General features: G+C 39.6%; 1 protein-coding gene across 1 annotated transcript; it reads right to left on the bottom strand.

Annotated features, from left to right (window-relative positions):
- Window positions 1–5,269: 5,269 nt before the first annotated feature.
- On the bottom strand, window positions 5,270–22,784 carry NMU (neuromedin U; the record flags this gene model as incomplete). Its single annotated transcript, XM_082051250.1, has 9 exons — window positions 5,270–5,305; window positions 6,590–6,643; window positions 10,540–10,614; window positions 14,593–14,643; window positions 14,750–14,779; window positions 15,322–15,381; window positions 15,480–15,527; window positions 19,313–19,371; window positions 22,646–22,784. 9 exons carry the CDS (start codon window positions 22,782–22,784, stop codon window positions 5,270–5,272), a joined length of 552 nt encoding a protein of 183 aa, XP_081907376.1.
- Window positions 22,785–23,725: the final 941 nt, after the last annotated feature.

Here is a 23,725-nt window from a genome sequence, read left to right as displayed (position 1 = left end):
GGGCCATTCTCTACCAGGAAGTTTTATTTGCCATTTTTCACTTCTGAACAGGAAACAGCAAGAAAATAAGAGAGAAAGAAAACTCAAAAGGTAAGCATAGAGAAATAACCAGTCTCCAAAATATCAGCTAAAAATCGTCTAAAAGATATATGGAAACCTATTTCAGAAACCCCAAACTATTCTGCTTATTTAAACACAGTTACAGAACCAAACCTTTATACAGGCAAGATTTTTTAATCAGTATTTTTATGTTACTACTAAGAATATGGTATTGACATTGTGAATAAACATGTAAAAGCATGCCTAGAATCAGAAGAAAAAGACCTTTTTATTTTAAATGAGTGATTAATATGTTAACATAAGCTACTTCATACATCATGTTTATAACACAGGAGTTCTGTAAGTGTAAAGTCTACATTTGTAGTAATTTTAATTAAATGGTTAAGATAAAGGAACTGCATGCTAGTTACAAGACTGCATCCTACTGAAATTATCACATTAAAATAATCTGTTTATTGTAACTGGACTGCTGTTGAAATGGTAGAATAGCAAACATTAGGAGGCCTCGAATATGGATTAGAAGCTGTAAAGCAGATTTTAAAACAGGTTGTTAATCAAAAATGTGGTATTTTGGTCCTGAAATACAATGACTTGTTTGAAAACCTCCATAAAGAAGTATCTGTATAAATACATAGCTATCAGAAATGTTTAGTGATATTCATCATTCCATAATAATGCAGCATCAAATGAACAAAAAGTACATTACAAAAATTTTATCTGAGGAAACATTGAGGACTTTCATTGGATAACTACCATGCCCATTAATACTACATTGGCCTTTCCAGCTGACAGCTGCCTCATTTTTATTTGACAAGGCTCTTGTACAGAGTTTAGCATGAGTATAATGAAACAAATTCTAATGAAGATCAAATGCTACACATGCCCCAAACAATTTCACAAAGGTAAAATAATTGCTTTGCATTTTAAATTAGAACATACTTGGGAAATCCACAAAGAGAGTAAACAGACTCATGCTCTTGCTCACAGGAAATTTAAGTTGTCTTGTGTTTGGAATAAGACTCTCAACCTCTGCCAGTGTCTTCGGGCTTGAGTGAGGGAGCGAGACGCTGCAGGGTTTGGAGTGGGAAGGCAATGGTTGCGGCAGCTCCTGCAACAGTCTGGCAGGCACGGGTACTGCTACCAATAGTCTCTCTGGCTTTGCAAACGTCTAGTGCCTTATTGCTGAGGCAAAGAGGAGACTTCATACCTGAATACTTTAATTGATGCCTTCTGCAAAGCTCCCATATCCATATTTTGGACTAGAAATGACAACTCCATTGTAGTTAGCTAGTTATAATATTTGGAAAATAATTTTCTGTAACATTCCACCTCTAAGAACATGGTTATTTCATCAGCAAGTCTTTCCAGTAGTCTAGCAAACTTACTTTATCCACATATGAAAACATAGACAACTAATTAAAAATAAGTGATGTTTTCTCCTTCTTTGAAAAGTAATTGATATAATCCATTGGAAAAAAATAAAACAGAAGGTCTGTATATAATCTAATGAGTTAGATAGTCACTAGTAGGAAAAACCCAAATGAAAATTTTGCCATAGTGTAATTCCTCAGGGTTTATTTACATTAAAAAATCTTACAGACAGTCTTACTGCAAGTTTTCAACACTTCACCAAAGCAGAATTTTGGCTTACATACAGCCAGGATATCAAAAAATCCACAGAACTAGGAAGACTACTCTGCCAAGGAGTAGTTTTCATGAACACAAGTGATACCCCTGCACTTCAGCCTCCACACAGGTGCTTTACTGTATGATTTCCTAACTTAAGTCGGGACCAGATTTCTCCACTTCACAGAATCCAAATCCTTCTCCATAGCAGAATGACTATAATGACAAGGCATTAAAAAACATAATAAAAATCATCATCATCATAACTGGACAAATAATTTCAAAACCATGCAACAAAAAGGACTAGTGAAACAGAATTGGAATGCAGGTAACTTAGAAGATAAGCCCTGACCAGTTTTTGCCAGGAGAGATTTTGACATTTTGTGGTTTTCTGTAAATTTAGGTCCTACATAAAATGTGAACTCTTGTCTTGAAGAGAAGATGGGAAGCTAGCAAACCTTTAACAATTTTTTAAAAAATTGAGTTAAATCCATGTGTGAAAAGTTAGTGTTAAGTGATTAGTTCAAGGTTGCAGTAATATGTGCAGATGAAATAAATGAAAACGTGCATCAAAAGCTTCAGAAGATATTTGATGGTAAATGTGCAAAGAAGCCAAGCAACAGCAAAAGTGATCCAACGTAAACTGGTCTCAGCATATGAAGCTAGACTACTGAAGTAGTATTATTCTACTAGCAAACCACAATCCCAAACCAAAAAACTCTTAACCATTCTCACCGCTGCCAGTGATGTTAGTTACCACCGGCTTTGCCAGGGGTGATGCACAGATCGAGTCTGGGAACGCACAGGCTGGAAACTTCGATCCTCAAGTGTAAATAACACTTCTGATAAATTTAATTTGCAGTTCTCATTTTTTGGCATATGACATGAAACAAATTCTTCATTATGTTTTTAAAATATGCTACACCTACAATTGTCCATCTGTCAAAGTGGAGTATTTTATTATTCTTACAGGACAGTAGTGATGGTTAATTCTTAACCCTTAGAAACTCCAGGTTTCCTCATGTACTCTCACAAGAAAACCCCCATAAACTGCTCTCCCACCTGCTGCTTCATGGAACCCCGCAGGGGCTGGGAAGGCTAGGCAGGGCCGGGGCAGTGGCACTGGCTCTCTCTGCCGAGCGAGTCCTCTTGGGTGGCCGGCTCTGCCCCTGCCCTCCCCACCACCTCACTTCCTTCTCTCCTTGCCTGGCCAAGCAGCACAACATGGCCGTCGCAGCCTCCCCCATTGCCCCAGCTCCCTCATCACTCTGAGCCGCTGCCCCACCAGGACAGCTCAGAGCTGGAGTGACCCTCCGTGCCCACCTGCATGGCTCCCCCCAGGGCCAAGGGCTGCCCTCACAGGGACCCTGACCCGTGGGTGGCAGGACAGCAGTGGCCGTTGGGACGGGGTCAGCCCACCCACACCAGCTGTAACAGCGGTGCCTGGTGGTTGTTGGGTACTGCTGACAAAACTGATCCATTTAGAACCAGAAAACAAACAAACAAAAAAACCCAAATCCAAAAAGGCAGACAATGAAATATGGGGCACTTTCAGTCCGGGCGGCTCCAGGCGGCAGTTTGGCGCTGGATGTGGCTGAAGGTGGCCACCTCACTTCCCGCCTTGCCCGCAGCCCCGGCCTGCTTGTCCCGCTGCCCACTGGAGTGGAAGCTGCCGGTGGTGCAGTGTGAGGCAGGGGGGGCTGGAAAACTTAAACCAATAACCTAATTTAATACAATTTAATACAATCTAATAACTGGTTTTTGGCCGAAGGCCACATGTCAGTTCTGACGAGAAGTCACATAAAACCAGATCCTCAGTTCACAAATGATTGCACCAGATTGATTGGAGACACAGCAAACTGTGGAGTGAAAACAAGTGGGTAAGAAGAGGAACAGGACTTTGTAAGCCGGTTTCCACCTCCAAGACCACCTGTTCTCTTAGCTACCTTCTGAAGTTCAGGTGCTCATCCAAGTTTGTGGAAGCAGGACTAGTAACACTGAGCTCAGCTCAAACCATGAGCAGCCCATACAATGTTAAAAACAGTCATCCCAATCTGCACTGAATGATCAGTTAGTTACTTTCAACATAAACACAACTTCAACATCATATTTTAACACAACCTTGGTGTGAAAACAAACTTGAAGAGAAGAGCCAGGAAAATTGCGAAGCTAACTTGTTCTTTTGAGTGGAATTTCTTTAATTCTACATCAAAACCACTGGAGTTCTCAAATGGATCCTAATTCTGGAAGAAGGTGAATAACATAATTAAGTATTCTTCTGAATAAGAGCCATACTGCATTAAGCCACTCTATTTTAGTTGAATTAAGTAAAAATATTTCTTCAAAACATGCATCTTATTCAATTTCCTTTAGGTAACGGGACAGAGATTCTAATTTTTTTCAGCCAATGAAACACTATTAACCTTAAGGCTTATCAAGGACTACCAACTCCTTTATCATCAATATAGTTCTGTAGACCACCTGCAGAGCACTTATCTTGACCCTGCAGATTGCCAGAAGTCCACAGGCTACAGTGAAGGAAGTACAGGAGCAGAGAACATCATTTTGAAAAGCAAGCCACACCTTTTGTTTGGCCTGCCTAGATAAGCTGTGATTTTAAAGACCACACAAACCACTTGCAATATATTCTGAAGAAACACAGCAGTCTACATGACAAACATTCTCATTAAAACAACTCTCTGACTGAGTGCCTTTATTTATAAGGGAAAATAAATGTACATAACAACATTGTTAAAGGCAATGTCTGTTGCATGCATACATAGTGACTTTTTTACAGTTGCATCACACACAGTTGTAAACATAACACTAGGAAACAACAAATTTTAATATAATCAACAAAGTAAAGGAACATTTGAATCCTTAACAGAATCTAATTTAAGAACATTTACATTCTAATGATTTTTAATTGTACATTAGAAACAAATAATTTTCGTAAGGAAAACCATATGTCCATGTACTCAGCATTCTTGCAGCATTAATGCTAAGTCAGGAGTCTAAAATCCTGAAAAATAAGAAAAAGCTTTAGCTGTTGGTAAGATATAACACTACATACTTAAAACATGATAGAGATGTAAGATGTATTAGAAAACAGCATTATAACATTGGCATAGGGAAACTTTTTCATATCACAAGAGTTGAAGGATTTGAAATTAAAACCTGAAATCTGTACTCAGTTTCAGCACGAGACTTTTTTCTGTATAAGAACAGGGGGCTTCCCCCCAGGATGTTATTATGTGTTTGATAGGTAGTTGAATCAGTTCTTCCTGACATAGCTTTATCATCATTGTTAACTTTCCAAACTGTTTACAGATCTGGGATATTTTCCATTTCTTGCTGCCTGAAACAGCTTTGTGTTCTCAGTTCTGGGACTTGAGTACCTACAGTTTCTAGTCACTTCACCTGAAGATAGGTGAATTTACCACACCTAGGAGAAGCTTGTCTGCAGAAATCTGAGTTGCCAAAACAGTTAAAGGCTTGATGAGACTAGTCAATATAAATAGTGTGTATAAAATAAACTAAGTTACATACAGATTGTGATTAAAAACATTAAATAAATACCTTCTTAGCGAAAATCCACTGATCTCCTTCCATTGCGTGGCTGAAAGACAAATATCCAATAAGCACTGTATAAAACTGCCTGGTTTCAGTAACAAAGCCCCACCCGACTTGGTATGTATAGGAGTTGGGAAATTTCTCAGTTCTGCCAATGTGATCATCATTAAAGATAAACCTGAGGCCAGTTATTGTCTCCTCCTCTGGAGAAGAATTATGCAGTAAAAATTACTGTATACTGTTTGAAGAATGAATTATACCCATCTTGTGTGATTTTATAAGGAGGAGAAAGCCACAAGAAGTCACTCTAAGAGACCATTATCCCTCATTCTTTTTGCATTTTAAGATGTGCTTCCAGATTGTTGCTATTATTGCATTATAAGTGTTTGTTGTAATTAACAAAGAAATACATGTTACTCAGTGGTTTTATTTTTAGACTGTGTTCTTTAACATAGGCAAAGAGTTTCTCCGTTTTCACCATGGTATAATAATTTCAGAAATACTTTGCACTACAAAGGAACTTGATGCAATGTCTACTAAAGCTGATGAAAAGAAATCTCTTGATGAGCTTAATAAGAATTTGCTTTTCACTCTGCTAGCATGAATGCATCCGTGTTAATATTACCCATAACTTTGACCTGTCATAAGAAGTCTAAAGATCCAATCCTGATATATAAGAAGTATAACTGTACAAACTTGCCTTCTTTTCATTAGGCACTTTCTTAATTAAATAGAAAAATAAAAGATTAACCAAATTAAAGAGAATTATTATTAAGTTTGACTTGCCATCTTTAACTTGCTCAATTTTGCAAAAATAGAGTAAAAAGGCTCTATGGCATCAAAGATGAACAGAGTAGTTTCATTCTCAAGAGAATTTCTGTATCTAGTTTCTAATCTTACTGGTCAAAACAAGGAAAATGTGAAGCTCAGGCCCAGTATCTGTTTTAGTACAGTATGTAAGCATGGCATTGTATTTATATCCCATGCAAACATACCATATTGAACAGTGCGTTGGGAGGATTGTCCAGATGGCATATTTTCCAGAACTTTCTCTGAGAATTATATACATAATAACCAATGACTTATTAAGACACGGCATGGTATCATGTATACACAAACATTTAAGATATGTACAAAAACTTCCTACTGTGCCTTTATTTTAATCCAAGAAAATGACTGGAGCAGATCTTGAGCAGTCCTAAATGGTGGGATGCTCTTACTGAAACAAGTTTTCTCAGTCACAGTAATTCTTACTGTAATTCACTGGTTTCCCTACGTTTTGTTTTGTAACACTCATCACGGAATGGAAAGAAAAAAAGTCAAAGCATACCCTGTAGAAAAAGTAGCCTCTACTTTGAATCCCTCCAGGTCCTTTAAGTTCTTCCTGAAAAAGAGGTATTTTCAATCATATTTACTCTTGTAAGCGAATCCATATAGAGAGGTTGCATGTGTACATATTAAAAGTATTTCTTCAGTAGTACTATACAGTCTTGCCCCTTAAGGCATACTTTATATATATTTCTCCATATCAATAACAAGAAATTCGTGTTGTCATGTAGAAACAGCAGAAAACACACGAATGAAGGCCAAATTCCACCTCAAGTTTTGGATCAGTTCAGATTGCTTTAGAATGGTACTAGTTATGATGAGCAGCCTTTGCCTTTGACTTTCTAGGTTTCATTACCCAGACACAACTGGAGAGTTTTCACCATAGCGGAGTCTCTACAGATGAAATAGAGTTGGTCTTTGTACCTTGCAGAAGGACAACAATGCAAAGCTTAAAACACCAGAAATACTTGGGGTCCTCCCAGGAATGAGATCCCAGACTGTTCCCAGAGGTGTATCATGATCAGCCCTCCCAGGTTAATTCCCAAATAAAAGACCAGCACTTATGATGTTCTATCCTATCTGTGCTGCCCACGTTGAGAAACAACCATCTAATGAACTGTACAGCAAGGAGGGAGGAATGAAGGATGAAGAAAATAGAAATTCCATTTAACTGTAACGAGTACAAAGCATGACATATCTAGTTGCCTTAATGAGACCTTCATGATTAGAGAACACATAAACTAAAACACAGTATTCTCATTGCTTGTGTTAGTATCAGATAAGAGTGTCTGCCCAGCAGGTGAAGAGACAGGCCAATTGAGAAACAAAATAGTTCATCTTGTGCTTACCAGAACATAAAATTTAACTTCAATTTATTTAGCAATTACAGTATTTCTCAATTAAAAACTGGACTCATATGATCTCTTTGGTAAGGATCATAATCTGAGTTGTCTTTGAAAGAAATTACTCCATGCTCTATCCTAATGCAGTAAGAATTGTGTAAAACAGGGTGGCTCCCATCATTTCCAAACACAAGAGTAGCTTACACCCAGTGAAGCTTTCAAAGGATGTAGAATTTAAACTATACATCATTTTTCAGTCTTGCTTTTAATTTTTACTTAGTTCATCAGGTACACCATTATACTCAGTTCTTTGCTGCATGTAAACATCTGCATTATTTTTATATGTATTGTCCACCTCATTCTAACATCACCTGGAATACCCATTAAATACTATAGGTTTTTATCTTTAAAAGGCTAAAAGTTTGTCTGTTAATGGGGTCTTGTACATCGTCATTTGAGTGTCTTAGCTATGTTTCATTATTTTTCTACCTTTCCTATTCTATGTGTCAACAAAAGTAAAAACGAACAAAACAGGCAGTGTTGCAAATTAAGGAAGTTGATCTTGAACATAAAAGGAATCAAGAGCACAATTACTAATAAGGAATTGTGATTTATGTTAATATGCGATTGCCTGCTTACAGCCAGACACCCCTTAAAGAAGATTACAGTTTCCTTGTTCGGTTTCATGTCAGGAGGTTGGTTTTAGAAAACAAGTGAGGCTAAAATATGTCTTCATTATAAGCCATGCCTTCTGAACTTCCAAGGGTTTGGAAATGTTACAAAATAACTAATACATGCTATAGTGTACAAGCATGTATATTCACAAGCCTGCATGTATACATGTATACAGAAACATATGTATTCATGAAGAAGTACGTTTATTTAGAACCTAGTGCCTGCCTTCTAAGCTCTCTTGTTTCATCTCTTAGATTGACTTGTCAATAAAGTGCTCTTGCTGCTTCTTAGATTACATTATTTGAGTCAAGATGGAGCTCAAGAGGAATCAAATTCATGACAAAATCTGATGTCAGTCCAAACTGGGGAAAATAATCAATGTAATAAAGCATCCTTCACCAATCCACCTTCTCAATTCCTTGTCTGGCCGGGGAGAGAGTTGAGTGTGTTCATGTACAGCTGGCTCTGGTTTTCTTTCCAGCATTAGGAAAAAAGAAAAAAGTCAGCAAGCTGACCCTTTCTGAAGCACATTCTGTGACACCGGGGTCAGACAGTCCAGTCAAAGGTGGGCAGCCCACAGGACATTGGGGCTTCCTGATCCGTAGAGGGCCGGAGTTCCTCTGCTCATCTGAGGCAGGGTTGTTCTGATCTTCCACTGGCTTTAACATTTACCCAGGCCATATCCCCATCAGCCCATCTGGTAGATTCTCTTGGAAAAACAGATTTATAGCTTCCTCACAGTCAGGGAATAATTACGGTAATTATTTTTGATGGCAGATTATTTCAGTATTTTCTTAATTTTCTTAAAAATTGCTATGGGCCTCAGCAGTAACATTTAGAATGGATTTTAAACTCTTATATTGAAATATAAACAAACAAATACGATAAGCATAATATGGATTAATTTCAAAGATTAATTATGACATTAAAACAAATAAGGTGAATGCAAAAATACCAAAGCCAATAGAGTGTGCGAAGGACATGGATTCCAGAAGGTGCTAGCCCTTTGTAAATGTCTGGTGTTTATGCACTGCACAGGAGTAAACAACACCTTTAACAAGGGAACTGATACTCACTGCAGGAATTGAGAACAGGAAATCAGAAAGAGTTGCTTTCTATAAAATGCAATTCAGTTTAGAGCTGTTTTCATTGTTTCCTTTATATTAATATTTTAAAATGGCTATATTCTGTGAGTGTTGGCCATGTCATTTCTTCTCTTGGCTTCAGCTGTACAGAAGAAAATGAATGCAAGTATGTATTTACTACTAGACGTCTTCATTGGGAATTAACGAGCTCTTCACTTTCTAGGCCTAAATGCCAAATTAGAAGATATTCCAATATAAATAATAATTGAAAACACATAGTAAAAAAAAAAAAAATAAATCAAAGGAGGTTAAATTCATTAACTATTTTACATAATAGTCCAGATGAAGCCTTCAGCTCAGAAGTTCTCTAGGATGTCCCTGCCAGAACCTAGAGAGGATACCAGAGGACTGATCACTCCACACTTCCCCTGGTCCTTCCACCTTTTTCCTGTCTATGCACAGCAAGACACTGCTTCACACAGGTTACTGGACTGATTAAATATAGCCTGAACTAGTGAGGCATTTGTTATTACACCTTCTTTCTTAAAAATGTTACTATTATACAACTGTGACTGTATTCCATTCCTTTTCAAACAAATCCTAGTCAGACTACAACCCTTATTCTGCTTAAGGATTGATGAAGTTTTTGCACCATCTACTTTAATCCAATTACCTATGATAGCACTGACTATTCTAGAAGATTCCTGTATCTGTAATTCACAAAATATGGGTTACTGTTACTCAACATGGGAGTTGAAAGTGCCACAAATTCTGCATTCAAACTTTTAGGTGGAACTATGATTCTTACGTAGCCAAGAGCCTGTCACTGAGCATGTGAACAGTCCCACTGAAATAACAACCTTAGTTACGCACTTGCTTCTGTGTGTAGGTGGGTTAACATGTAAACATAAGTGTCACGTCATGATTGCAAATTGAAGACTGCTGGTTATCACAGCAGTTATGGCTGGAATTCTAACTGTTGATATTTCCATGTACTACTAGTTATGAGTACAATAATACAAATCATAAGTGACAGGACTTTTAAAAATCAGCCACTTGAAAAAATTACTAAGGAAACATGTAATACTCATAGTCATTCATTCATTCATTTCTACTTTAAAAATTTGATGAAAATAATATAACTTCCAAAAGTAGCTTGATAAAATGCTTGCCTTTTGCCACAAAGTTATATCTGCCCACCCTGGACTCATTCCCAAACACTATAGAGTTACTTTTAAATCATGAAAATAAAAAATGTTATGAGCAGAAAGGTCTACAAGGACATGTTTAGAAGAGCTGATGAATCACAAAGTGTGAGAAAGCAAGCATGCAGAGTTCAAGATACATACGTCTTCTTCATATCTCTTCAGTCTTCTCTCATTTAGCTGGGGAACAAGTTGCAGCAAGGGATGCAGGACAGACGACTGAGAGGACACGAACACAGACACATGAGCAACAATGAAATTCAGACCTTATGATGCAGAAAAAAAGTCTCTTCCCGCAATATTGACTTATGGACCAAAGAGGCACCAAAAAAGAACTGAAGATGTTAATTGAGAAACATAATTTTAAACATTCTGACTTGACAACAAACAGGAACCAACATTTATATTTACACTATGAATGGGACTCAAACAGCAATGACGGGAAAAGCTATGTGTCCTCACCTTGACTCACTGAAAGCTCAGAACTGTTTACAGACTTCTTGCCCAGGCAATTGCAATTATTCAGACTTTGGTCCACCTCTTCGATTGGTACAGAGAAATACACCACTCCTACTAGCACTTCTATTATTATCTGCCAATGGAAGTTAGCAGCTTTGATCTCCATTGTACTGAAAAGTTGATTTTACTTCAAAGTAACTTAAATTGCAGCAAGACAAATGTTGGGTTTTGGTTTTTTGTGGGTTGTTTGGTTGGTTGTTTTTGTTTGTGTTTTGTTGTGGTTATTGTTTTGATTTTTGTTTTTGTTTGTTTTTTACAAGAAAATAGTTTGCAGGAGGGATCAATTCTCAAGTAAAATTTGTAACCATGGCACTGGTTACTCTACCTAAAAGACAAGCTCAAATCCTAAAATTCCTTGATTTCAACAAGACTTTATGCTTGCACGCAGGCTGGTTAAGCACAGTGGCATAGTGTGAAATGTAAGTGCCGCCCTGGCAAAACACAACCATGTGGGCTTGTGGAGAGAGGTCCACAGAGAGAAGTAAAGTAGAAAACCCATGTTCTGTCAACCAATTTCAACTTTCAGCTCATATAAACATAATTTTAAAATAATCCCTTTTTTTTTTATACAACTCTTCTTAGAAAAGTGATAAAGGCAAATAGAATTTCTGGAATAATTAGAGTTACTGAACTGATAATATATTTAATAGATAAAATAAGCTTGCCCACTTGGACCCAATTTTGCAATGTCTGCTTAAGGTAGGCAGTGTGGCATCAGAATAGCTGAAAAGTAGAGGTCTGATGTGTAGCGGAGGAGTTAAAAGGTCACCCCAGCTGGCCACTTGGGATCTGTCTTGCAGTTAGTAGAGAAAAGTTAATAAAGCCAAACAATGATGGGTCTCACCTAAGTTAGGGTCTCTGAGAACTGGGCTAGAAAATAGTCACCTGAACAGCTAAGCAGAAGAAGTGAGAAAGCAGTGATCTCTGGAGGCAGGCAGGGGTAAAGGTATTGGGGATGGGGATGAAGGGGGTGCAATAACCTCTGGAGCAGGAGCAGCAGCAGAAATAGTCCATTTCACTGTGCCTTGATCACCATTAAAACCTCCAGAGCTGCTCTATCATGAAAACATTGACCCCAATGCCACCAATATCACTTTCTAGGAAATATACCACATATTTCTGAAGAAATGTAAAGAACAAGGCAAGAATGGACATTAATGATTGTTAAGAAATGAGAAAAAATTAATATAGAATCATAGGATGTCCTGAGTTGGAAGGGACCCACAAGGACCATGAAGTCCAACTCCTGTCCTTGCATATGACAAACCCACAGTTCACACCATGTGTCTGAGGGCATTGTCCAGACTCTTCTTGAACACTGTCAGGCTTGGGGCTGTGACACCTCCCTGGGGAGCCTGTTCCAGTGCTCCACCACCCTCTGGGTGAAGAACCTTTTCCTAATGTCCAACCTAAACCTCCCCTGGCACATCTTCCTGCCGTTCCCTTGGGTTTTGTCATTGGTCACCAGAGAGAATAGTTCCACACCTGCCTTTCCTCCTCCCCTTGTGAGGAAGCTGTAGACTGCAGTGAGGTCTTCTCTTAGTCTCCTCTTCTCCAGGCTGAACAAACCAAATGACTTCAGCCACTCCTCATACAGCTTCCTCTCCAAACTCTTCACCAACTTCATAGCCCTCTTCTGGACACTTTCTAGTAGCTTAATATCTTTTTTATCCTGTAGTGCCCAGAACTGCACACAGTGCTCCAGGTGAGGCCGCACCAGTGCAGAGCAGAGCAGGACAATCACCTCCCTGCCCGGCTGGCAATGCTGTGCTTGATGCACCCAGGACACAGTTGGCCCTTGTGACTTCCAGGGCACCCTGCTGGCTCATGTTCAACTTGCCATCAACCAGAACCCCCAGATCCCTCTCTGTGGAGCTGCTTTGCACCATCTCATTCCCCAGTCTGTATGTACAGCCAGGGTTGCCGTGTCCCAGGTGCAAAATCCGGTACTCGCCCTTGTTGAACTTCATGCAGTTGGTGATCACCTAGTTCTCCAATTTGTCCAGAACCCTCTACAGGGCCTCTCTGCCCTTGAGAGTATTGACAACTCCTCCTAATTTTGTGTCATCGGCAAACTTGCTAAGTATTCCCTCAAGTCCTCAGTCTAAGTCATTTATAAAGACATGGAAGGGCTCTGGCCCTAAGATGGATCCCTGTGGAACTCCGCTAGTGACTGGTCTCCAGCCTGACATAACCCCATTTACTAGAGCGCTTTGAGACTGGCCCGTCAGCCAATTGCTCACTCACTGCATTGTGTGTTTACCCAGCTGAATGCTGGACATCTTGTACAGGAGGATACTGTGAGAGACAGTCTCAAAGGCTTTACTGAAATCCGAAAAGATCACGTTGAACTTCTTCCATTGGTCAACTAGGTGGGTAACCTTATCGTAGAATGAAATTAAGTTTGTTAAGCAGGACTTTCCCCTCATGAAGCCGTGCTGTCTTGGACCAATGATTGCGTTGTCATTCAGATGTTTTTCAAAAACTCCCAGAACAATCTTCTCCATGATTTTGGCAGGCACTGAAGTGAGGCTGACAGGGTCATTTCTGTTGCCCTTCTTGTAGACTGGGACGTTTGCCAGCTTCCAGTCAACTGGAACTTCTCCAGATTCCCAGGAGCATTGAAAAATCATGGAGAGAGGTCTCGCTATGATGTTGGACAGCTCTTTAAGCACCCTTGGATGAATCCGGTCAGGCTCCATCAACTTGTAGGAATTCAGCTGGAGTGATGAATCCCATACAAGTTCTGGATTAATTGGGAATTTATCATTCTCGCAGTCATGGTTTTCCAACCCTGGGTTATGTGGGTTCCTAAGTCCATCACCAGTGTTGAAGACCCAGGTGAAAAAAGCATTAAATGTCTCAGCTTTGTTTATGTCCCTGTTAATAAGGTGACCATGCTCATCAAGTAATGGGCCAATGTTACTTCCAGTTTGCCTTTTGCCATTAATATATTTTAAAAAGCCTTTTTTTATTGTCCTTCACAGTATTGGCCAGCTTCAGTTCTAATTGAGCTTTGACAGTGTGAATTTCCTCCCTACAGTGATGAATATGTTTAACTTTCTCAAAATCCTATTGTACATATAAAAACACATAGATACACAGAAATAACGAATTATGTTTGCACTATAAAAGGAAGAATGGGTCACACATACTTTGGATTATATTGTTGGCTTATGAGAATATTTTTATAGCAACAATTCTAGGCTATTTTTAAAATCATACTTTTCATTTGAAATATAATCCAAAGTCTGACTTATTTTGCCTGATACATATTTGACATGCACAAATAAATACACAAAGTTTAATTAATAATTAATAAAAATCATTAATAATTCTTTATCTTTATGGTCATGTTCTCTGCTTCTATAAATCCACAGTTTCACTGCATATGTTATGTTCCAGTACCAAAAATAAGCATTTGATCTGATTCTTAAATGTTGTAACTACAAGATTAAGATGCAGTTTGGATTCTATGGGTGTTTGGTTGGTTTTTTGCACACTTGGCCAGTATTGATGATCCTCTCCCATGTTATTAAAACACATCGTATATCTCAAACACAAAGCTCCCAGTTCTGAGCTTGCTATATGGTTGGAGAGACTACTGGAGAAAGGAACATTACCTTGTTTTTACACAAAAGCACATGTGTACTCACAAGGAGATGCTGTGCCACTTACCATGCTGTCTGAGTTGCCTGAGTCATGAGTCTTAGAATAATGAAATAAGAACTGTTCAAAAAAATTAAAAGTGGGGTTTTACTACAAAACAGGGCAAGGGTGTTATTATTTTCTTGACAATTTTAGTGTGATCATAAAACATACATAGAAATCTTACCCTTTTGGTGTTGTCTTTTTCATCTAAACCCTGTAGGAATAATAATCAGTAGAGAAGCTTTTATTTATTAAAAAAAAAAGAAAAAAAAAGCAATGGGCAATTTTGATTACACTATAAACTTTTCAGTACTGGATTAGAATATCATCCTTCCTTGACAGATCTATTACGTGTCTTTGCTTATCAATGTGACTGCTCTTTTCAAACTCTTTAGAGAGCATTGATTACTCTCCAGAAGAGTTGATGGGTTTGGTGGTTGCTTCTTTGTATATCCCTATACTTTCCTTAGTAAATTCATTTCTCAATTGAGAGCTCATCATTCTTCTAATCTAGAGCAATAAAAACACAGAAAGCCTTATATCCAACCTGGACATTATTTTCCAAACATTGAAGTCTCCTCATTATTTCTAACAGGTGTTGGATTAGGACACATAGCATTTCAGAGTAAGAACCGATAGTATTACTTCCAGCACCAAGTGACACTTCAGATATTGAGTCCTTAGAATTCATTGTAGACTCTGGCACACTGAGAGATCAGGCTTCAGAAATGCTAAGTAGTCTTTTGAGTGTGTTACCTCTGGTTTCTGGAGAAATCCCATGACCATAAAACAAAGTTCTTCCAGTGCACTGGATGCCTAATGCAAAGAAAACATGAATTCAGGTATCACACTTCCAATCTTACTGCATATAGCAAATAGTATCAAAATAGCAAAGTAACCTCAGTGTGACTCACCTGAGGCTGAGAATCTCTGGACAGGTAGGCAGAACATGCATCGTCTATCTGTAAAAGTTCACACAGTCCTTTTTTAAAAAGTCAGATTAATAAAAATAAGTGAAATATGTGTATTTTCAGAAACAGTTCAGTGGAGCTAAAGGTTGTCCACCATAAGGAATCTTTATAGGTACATTAATTAAATATTTTGCCTTCAAGAGGGAGAAAAAGCCCTTTACAAGGTAAAAATCTTCATACTTGCTTGAGCTGAACAAACACATACATATTTGTGTCCTTTATTCTTATATCTGCCTCATGCCCCTCTTATTTGTAACCTTCTCAAACTAAGTCATATTTCAAATTATTATTTTAAGCATGTGGGATATGGGCTATGAAATAAAATATCTTCTGTGATATCACTGGGTTATACAAAACTGCAAAGAAAATGACAAAAGTAAAGCAAGTGATTCAGTGAGCAGTCCTCAAACACAACTCCTCCATCCCTGCAGGTATATGACACACACAAGTCTTAAGTTATTATGATATGTGCCAGCACAACTTATGCATGCCAGCCAATTTATGTGAGTCACCAAGCAGCCAACACCTGAGGTCTGCACTGTTTTCTTAGGCAAATGAGGACCCTTACAAGATTTTGTTCAAAGGAGGTGGTTCCCAAATCACAGTGCTACTAAGAGATATATTTGATATATTTCAAGGGATCTAAACTCAAAGAGCACTGTGGAAGAAGTCACTGCTGTTGAACTTAAACATGTCGGCACGGTACGGAATGTTACACACATGGACGCAAAAAAAACACAAACAAATCCACAAAACAAACTAAAAAGACCCACCCCCCACCAGCCACTTCAGCTGGATCAAAATAAATGTCCACTTAGCTCTGCATCTTATCTCCAAAAATGGCCATGCACTGCCACCCAGGAAGAGCTTAAAAAGAGACCAGTGGTCTAGTAAAGTCCATGCTCTCCAAACACAGGATTTCTGTGCTGTGAATTTGAGCAATCTCTCTCTGAAGCATTGTAAACTTTCAGCATCCACAATGTCTTGTGGTGAGGGTCTCCTAAACACTGTGCGAAATACCCCTTGTGTTTGTCTGGATCAGTCTTTTCCAAACCAGCTTCATGCGGTGCTATCACCATCTTGTCTTGGGAGAAGTAATGAATTCCTACCCATTGTCTCCCTTCTGTTCACAACCTTGTGTAGACAATTAATTACATCCTCCTGTTGTCTCTTTTCTAATATGGCATTCTAGGAGTCCCATAACACTGAATATTTTTAAGTTATTCATGGGGGAGGAAGAATAAATGGAATTATGGGTATTTGAATTTATGGAAGTAATATTGTCAGTGCTGAAATCTCAGAGGATCCTGCAAGGAAAAGAAAAAATTGCCAGTACTCCAACTGAAGATTTAATAATAATGAAAGAAGAGGCTTAACTTTTCATTATATAACTTTAAAATTGTATCAATAGCAGCCTGCATTGTTATGCACCATTTCTTCCATTGAATATTTGATACTGTTTGTCTAGGTGCCAAAAAGCATTGCCAATCATCTAGTTCACAGACTGCATAAAGCAATGTGTTGGGTTTGGTGTTTTGTTTTGCATTTTTGTTGTTGTTGTTGGTTGGTTGGTTTTTGTTTTTTGTTTTTGTTTTTAATAAAGAGTAGGCAATGCAATGACTCTTATTATTTCATTATAGGTAAAAAGCCCTAAACAACACTCTTTAGCATTGAAAACATTAAATGAAAAAAGCAATAAACAAATAGTGCATATCTGAGTACTTCAAGACAAGAGATGATTCATTTCTCTAGAGACAATCCATGAGAAAGCATTAGCAGAGATAGTGGGAAAGCTAATAGCTCACAGAATTCCCCTTTCAGATAGTTTTTGTTGGTAACACATATTTTCCATTCTCATTTCCCTTCATCTTGCAGTTTTTTATCTCTGGGTATATTAGTTCAGCTTCACTACTTTCAGAGTAAGAAAATGTAGAAGGAGAAATCAGCAGCGAATGACAAAACAAGCTGAAGTCATTTTGGTAGCCTAAGTTAAAACTTTGCTGTTTCCTCTTGGTGAAGGTTTTTTTTTTTTTTGTCTTGTTTTGTTTTGGTTTTGTTTGTTCATATATGTGCTTGATTTGTAGCTGGAGGTGACTCTTAGACAACTACCATCATTCAGTAGCAGGACAAGCCAGAGACTGCTTTGTGTTGGGCACAGTGCAAGGCAAAGTCTCCCTCAGCTAAAACCTGCATGGATGAAGCAAGGGCTGAGGAAAAGCCACAGAAAATAAAAATAAAAATGTAATAGTTTCTATCATCCTTGATGCATCTTCTTAGTAATTTTCTCTCCTATCTCAGAAATGTGGCCTGAGGGTGGGAACTTGTGAATTGTTTGGGATTGGTTAAATAACAAAGAAACAAAAGGATGTGAGAGAGAGGAAAGGAACACAACACTTAGTTACAGAGTTCCCATATTTATACACTCAGAGTCATTCCTGGGAAATACTAGGTTAATTTAGAGACACAACTTCTCCTGAATGGTCCACTAATAAAGTAACAAACGGGGAAGAGCTGATTCTTTTCACTCCAAGAAACTCTGGTGAACCAGTATGATTCTGTAATCAGGTTGATTCCGGTTATATAACAATGCAACTAATCCTTTTTTCCTTAGACCCTCCCCAGTCCTGCATGATTCTTGTTGTAATGGTAAGTTTTATATTGCTTACATTACACAATCTTACATGGAATTTAGTATCTTATGCATACTTTTTTGTTCACCAAAATCAATGAAAACGTTGCCTTACACTTGGTGTAGGGACAAATCCTTGTGTTACAACCAGTGAATCTTAGCAATAAATGCAGAAATGTACAGAATAGCATTTTTCAATCCAGAATGTAAATAACTCCTTTTCATGAACTCCTAAAAGCTATCAGGACCTTACTTCCCAAAAAAACACTTTCGCCCAAGATATAAATATCACCAGGGCTTGTTCAAGTGCCAGTCTAGAAATATGTTGGTGTTTGAGGCTTCTGAAATGAGTTCAGGGGAACTGGCGGCAAGGGATGTGTCTCCTGCAGTGGCCACAATAGGAAGAAATTTACTCTCTGTATCTGTATCCCTGGTGAGTCACTTGCTTTTTATTATTATCAGAAGCTATTAGACAAAACTAAATGTCAACAGAATACTTAAAGGTTACAGCAATGCCAGGGCATGCAAGGTGCTGGCTAGACACTCTCTGCATGTTATGCAGAGCCCTTGTTAACACATGTGTCACATCCTAAAGTCAAAACAAATGTTCATTTCAAAGATGACAGTGGAAGTTATGATAGCAATCAGTAGCAAAAAGTTAGAGGGGCTAATTGACACAGTACATTATCCCTTACCTAGTAAACTGAGAGGCCAGGAAAGAGTTAAATACAGCATCCCAGCCCTGTGTGTGGAATGGAAGAAGCAAGAAGATTGGATGAGTTGGGAAAAAATTACTGTATATCCTGTACAGACTATGAAAATACCAGGCGGGACACAGTGTTGCTTTCAGGGACAGTGACTGCCTGGTCACTGACAGTTTTACGACAACAGTTATCAAATGTAGTTCTCCAAACAACATCTCAACACGCAGCTTCAACATCTTCCTAGAACAACTGTTCAGAAAACCTGGAAAATAAGATGTTTCACCTCTTTGTTGATGTCAGGATAGGAGAAGTGCAGGAGAAGAAGGACTGAAAGAAGCAGCACCTGAACTACGTGCAAGAGAAGTGCTGGAGATTGAGGTGTGACTGTAGCAAGGATGTACACAGCAGAAATGAGAGTCTGCCATAGGGCCGATCCTGCTTACCTCTTTCCACAGCTGCAAATCCTGATCTGCCTCGAGTGCTTGGGGTGGCATTGGTGCACCTGGAACCACAAACCGTGCTTAGCAATGCTGTACAGCAAAGGCCATTTGTACAATTATCCCATGTCAGTGATTTCAATAAAAACTTTGACCACAATATGATACCCAGCACACTCATTATTAACTGGGAGGTCTGAGAGCTGTATGGTCTAAGGAGGCCTGTGGCCCCAGGTGTCGTGGGATTTGTCCGGTGCTTCCTGCCTGCAGCACTGCAGCAGGAAGCTTCTTCACAAGCTCAAAGCAGATACAGTTGCTCACATCTCCTAGTGTGGAAGTTACCCAGCTTTCAGCAAGGGTCAGGCTAACATTAGTCCATTCTCAGCAATAAGTAGAAGGCAAGAAAACTTGTGGGACAGCTCTCAGATGCTACGACCTGCTCAGGAAAACACACTCCAGCAGCTACAGCCTCAAGCTTTCCAAAAACTCAGCTCACCTCCAACAAGTTGAGAATCTGGATTGTACCTTCTGCTTTGTTGTATGTTACAATTAAACAAGTGCTATGTAATGTACACTTGCATATGAATAATAGAAATTATAAGGATGTACCTTCTCAAAAACACTATATGCGTAAATGGCTTTTTTTTCCTTTGCCTGGTATATGTAATGTGGAAAAGCTCAGTCCCTTAGAAGATTAAATATGTTATTAATTGCGTAGTGCTGCAGTGATGCCATGCTTGGCTTGGGGGCAGCTCCTTTCTCCATCTCTGCCTACCGAGGCTGCAGACCTGGTAATGTCCCTCCCAACTCAGTGCCCAGAATACCCACCTTTCCATATTGTTATTTTATCTGGACATATATTTCTATTAGCGGTGTATTAGTAGAGTCTCTCTAAATAATAGAAATGAGCATCACTGAATTGTGAGTACAGTAGACGCCACACAAGCACATTGGTGAGAGGATGTGTTGTAACTCACTGGGGTGGAGACTGGTGCTTTATCTCTACAGTCCGAGCACTGCAGGAAACCCTGGAAAGTCATTCAGTTTATCCCCCTGCCCAAAGCTGCTGCCCATTACCCATGCCTGACGCTTTTATACGCTGTTCTTAAAGACCTCAGGTCAATAGAGATTTTATAACCTCCCAAACAGTCTATAATTACCTGTGGTCACTTTTTTTTTCAAAGAATCGAACCAAATTAAACAAAGAGGTGAAGGCAGACTTAGCTAGAATGGCCAGGTTAGCAGTGTATGAATGCCCATCATCTCAATTGGTTTTGCATGTACCACTAATAACAATAATTGCAACAGTAGCTAGTTCCAGGCATTTAGGGGTGGATTTCAAAACCACATTTTGCTACTGGCGCAGATTTAAGATGAGTAATAATTCTGGATGCTTCAAAAAAAAAAAAAAAAAAAAGCATTCTAATTTTACATTATGTAGAAGTGGGATAACATAACAAGAAAACTGCTTTTCAGTTAAAATTTGCTTTATTGGATGTTTGTTTTTGTTCAAGAAAGAACACCAAATAAAACACCAAATAAATTAAAGGTGCTAGAATTCTCTTCATTTGTTCCCAATTTTTAAACTAATATGTTAAAATTGAAGAAGTATTGCCTGGGACTGGTATCCTGGTTGCCAAAAGTGGGACTGGGCGACACTTCAAATTAACACACCTTACCCACTAAAACTTTGTCTGCCTGTCACTGAACACTGTTTCTACCATTGTCTGTTTCCCAAGGCTTTCCAGGGTGAGCAGAAGAAATCCCATAGCCTGTAAAGCTTAAGGAAACAGGCAATAAAGCCTAAATATTAGAGCCTGCACTTTGTTGTTGTCATTGTTGTCCAGAGCATAAACTTTTGGACAGAGGAGATGTAATTATTTCACTAGCTCACAACTTTCCTTTACTCTTCTTAACTCATTCACAAAACTCCTATTTCATGTGCAGTCCCATCTGTTTTGTGCTCACACCTGGGACTATGTGCCCCCCAGTGCTGAGCAGTGTCCCTTCATCACCCCATCCAGAACAGTGCTGCAGCCCTTGGGACTTCAGTCATTTACACACAACAGCACACACAGGGAAACAGTAAGTTATCTTGTAATATACACAAAATACCCATATGACGGGAAAATAAATAAAAGAGTGCTATTGAGGAAAACAATCCTATTCAAAAGGAGCATATAGGAGGAAGTCCTACAAAACTGACGGTCTACGATATAGTCTGATGACTTATAAAAACTCAGCTTCTTCCAAGGCAGCAGAATGCCAGATGCACAACTTCATTCAGCTTTCAACCTGGGATTCACTTCTTAAATCTTCTCTTCCCTCCACTGCTCTCCCTACAGGAGATCCAGGCAATAATATTTTTAAGAACAATGATGAAATACTGTGTGCCATTGCACCTCTTTGCCATCCTTTTCCTTCCCTCCTCTCTTCCATATCTCCAGAATTTATTTTTAACAGAATGTCATGTATGGTGTACTTTGATTTTCTTTGATTCTTGATATGGAAACAAACAAACAAACAAACAAACACCAAAAAAACCAACCCAACCAAACAAAAAACACCCCACAACAAATCAGAAGAAAAGCTCCTAATGAAAGCAACTCACACACTCATACCATATAATACAAACAAAGCAGAACTATTCCTTGCACAGTAACTTATTTTGTAGTGTTACCTCACGAGGTGTGAGTGGTTAATCTATCTGGACTGGGAAAACAGAATAGAAAAGACAGTATGTTTCGTTAAAAAGCCCATTAGCTGTGCTCGTTCCACAAGCACTCTGCTACAAAACCAGCAGTTTTCAGGTGCAAGACAACGTTTCAAATTAAATCGAGATAATCAAGCTCTATGCTTTAAGCCACTCAGCGGCTCTATCCTCTCCCACTTAACCCTTCCTCCAGGCATTCCTCACGCAATAAATCTTGCTTCAGGTTTGGTTAAGGGATTCCCAGAGGGTCCTAAATTTTCCTACAATTCAGCGATACACCTCGTTTCCCTTTTCTTAGCTTTTAAACCAGAGTAAATTGTATGAAATGAAATCCCTTTTAACGAAACCCACGTCCCCACTTCTCTGGAGTGCACAGTTGTCAGGACAAAGTAATCCTGCCGGGATACGCGAGGGAAACCCCCAACACCAACCCCCGAAGCCGTGCTCAGGCAGTTGCTGCCTCCTGCACGTCCCTGCCCCGCTCCCAGCCCCGCCGGGCGCCAGGCGGCGGCACGCAGCAGCCCCCCGCTGTGCAGACCCTGGCGGGGCTGGCAGACTGCTGGGGACACCCCCTCCCCCCCCAAAAAAAAAATGCGGGGCTGGGTTGCGAGAGAGATGCTGCTCACCTTTGCAAGCAGACATCGAGGAGGCGAGGAGGAGGAGGAGAAGCAGCGGGGAGCCCGGCAGCGCCGCGCCGTCCCCTGCCTTCCTCGGGCTTCGCCGTGGAGGGGCTGCGGGGGGCTGCTGGTGGCAGAGGTTTCCCATGGCCGCGGTGTCCCCTGCGCTGCCACCCTGCCAGAAGCTCTTCTGGGCATGCCCCCCTCCCTGCCCAAACTTTTAACATCTCCCTGACACGTGGACGAGCATCAGCCTGAGTCAGGGAGGGCGCGTCAGCCGCCCTGCCCGCCGCCCACCGGCCGCCCCTGTCCAGACCCCCACCACCTCCCCCGCGTGACTCAGCCCCACTCGCACCCCGGGCGGCAGATCCACGTATGACCCTTGCTGGGGCGGTGGGTGCCCCTGCTGGGCAGTTTTTGACGGTTGCAGTGGGTTTTGACCGGGGGGTGAACGGTGGGTGCTGGAGTAAAGCTACCTGACAAGAGCGGTGGCTGTTACTGTGAGATCAAAGAAAACTTTGAGTTATCCCTACGGCGTTGCTATCTGCTCTTTGCCTTCACCCTTATCACTTGTGGTGCTACAAATTGTGCTCTGCCACCCCGAACGTTTTGACAGGCCATCAAAACTTTGAAAGCTTTGTCAAGCAGCATGCTAAGATGGTATCAAATTTTCTTAGTAATAGAAGTATCTTCTCTATCAGATTCAGTAGTAAAACTTGTCTTAATATGGCTGGGGACAGAGCCAACCCTTTTGTCAGTGGAAAACCAGTTATCAGATCAGTACATAAATTAAAGAAGCCTGTATTTTGTATGTATTGTCGTATTTATGCTTACCTCATTAAAAGAGTTGTTTTAAAACAATCCAAATCGAGGAACTGCATTTTTTTTCTGTTAACAGAAGCAGAAGACAGTTATTTAGAAGACATTATCATAAATGGGAAGTAATCAGCACTGCAAGGTAACCCCCTCAACTGTCTTGATTCAAATGAATCAGTGTTCCGAGCCTTGGCTTAAGGAAAGATTTAATTTGTTATTCATTTTTATTATTAATTTCTTGTTAAATATTTAATAGATTGTGAAATAAAATAA

This window comes from Streptopelia decaocto, assembly GCF_964273445.1.
Source record: "Streptopelia decaocto genome assembly, chromosome: 4".
NCBI lineage: Eukaryota > Metazoa > Chordata > Aves > Columbiformes > Columbidae > Streptopelia > Streptopelia decaocto.
This window is presented reverse-complemented; position numbering and strand designations above follow the sequence as displayed.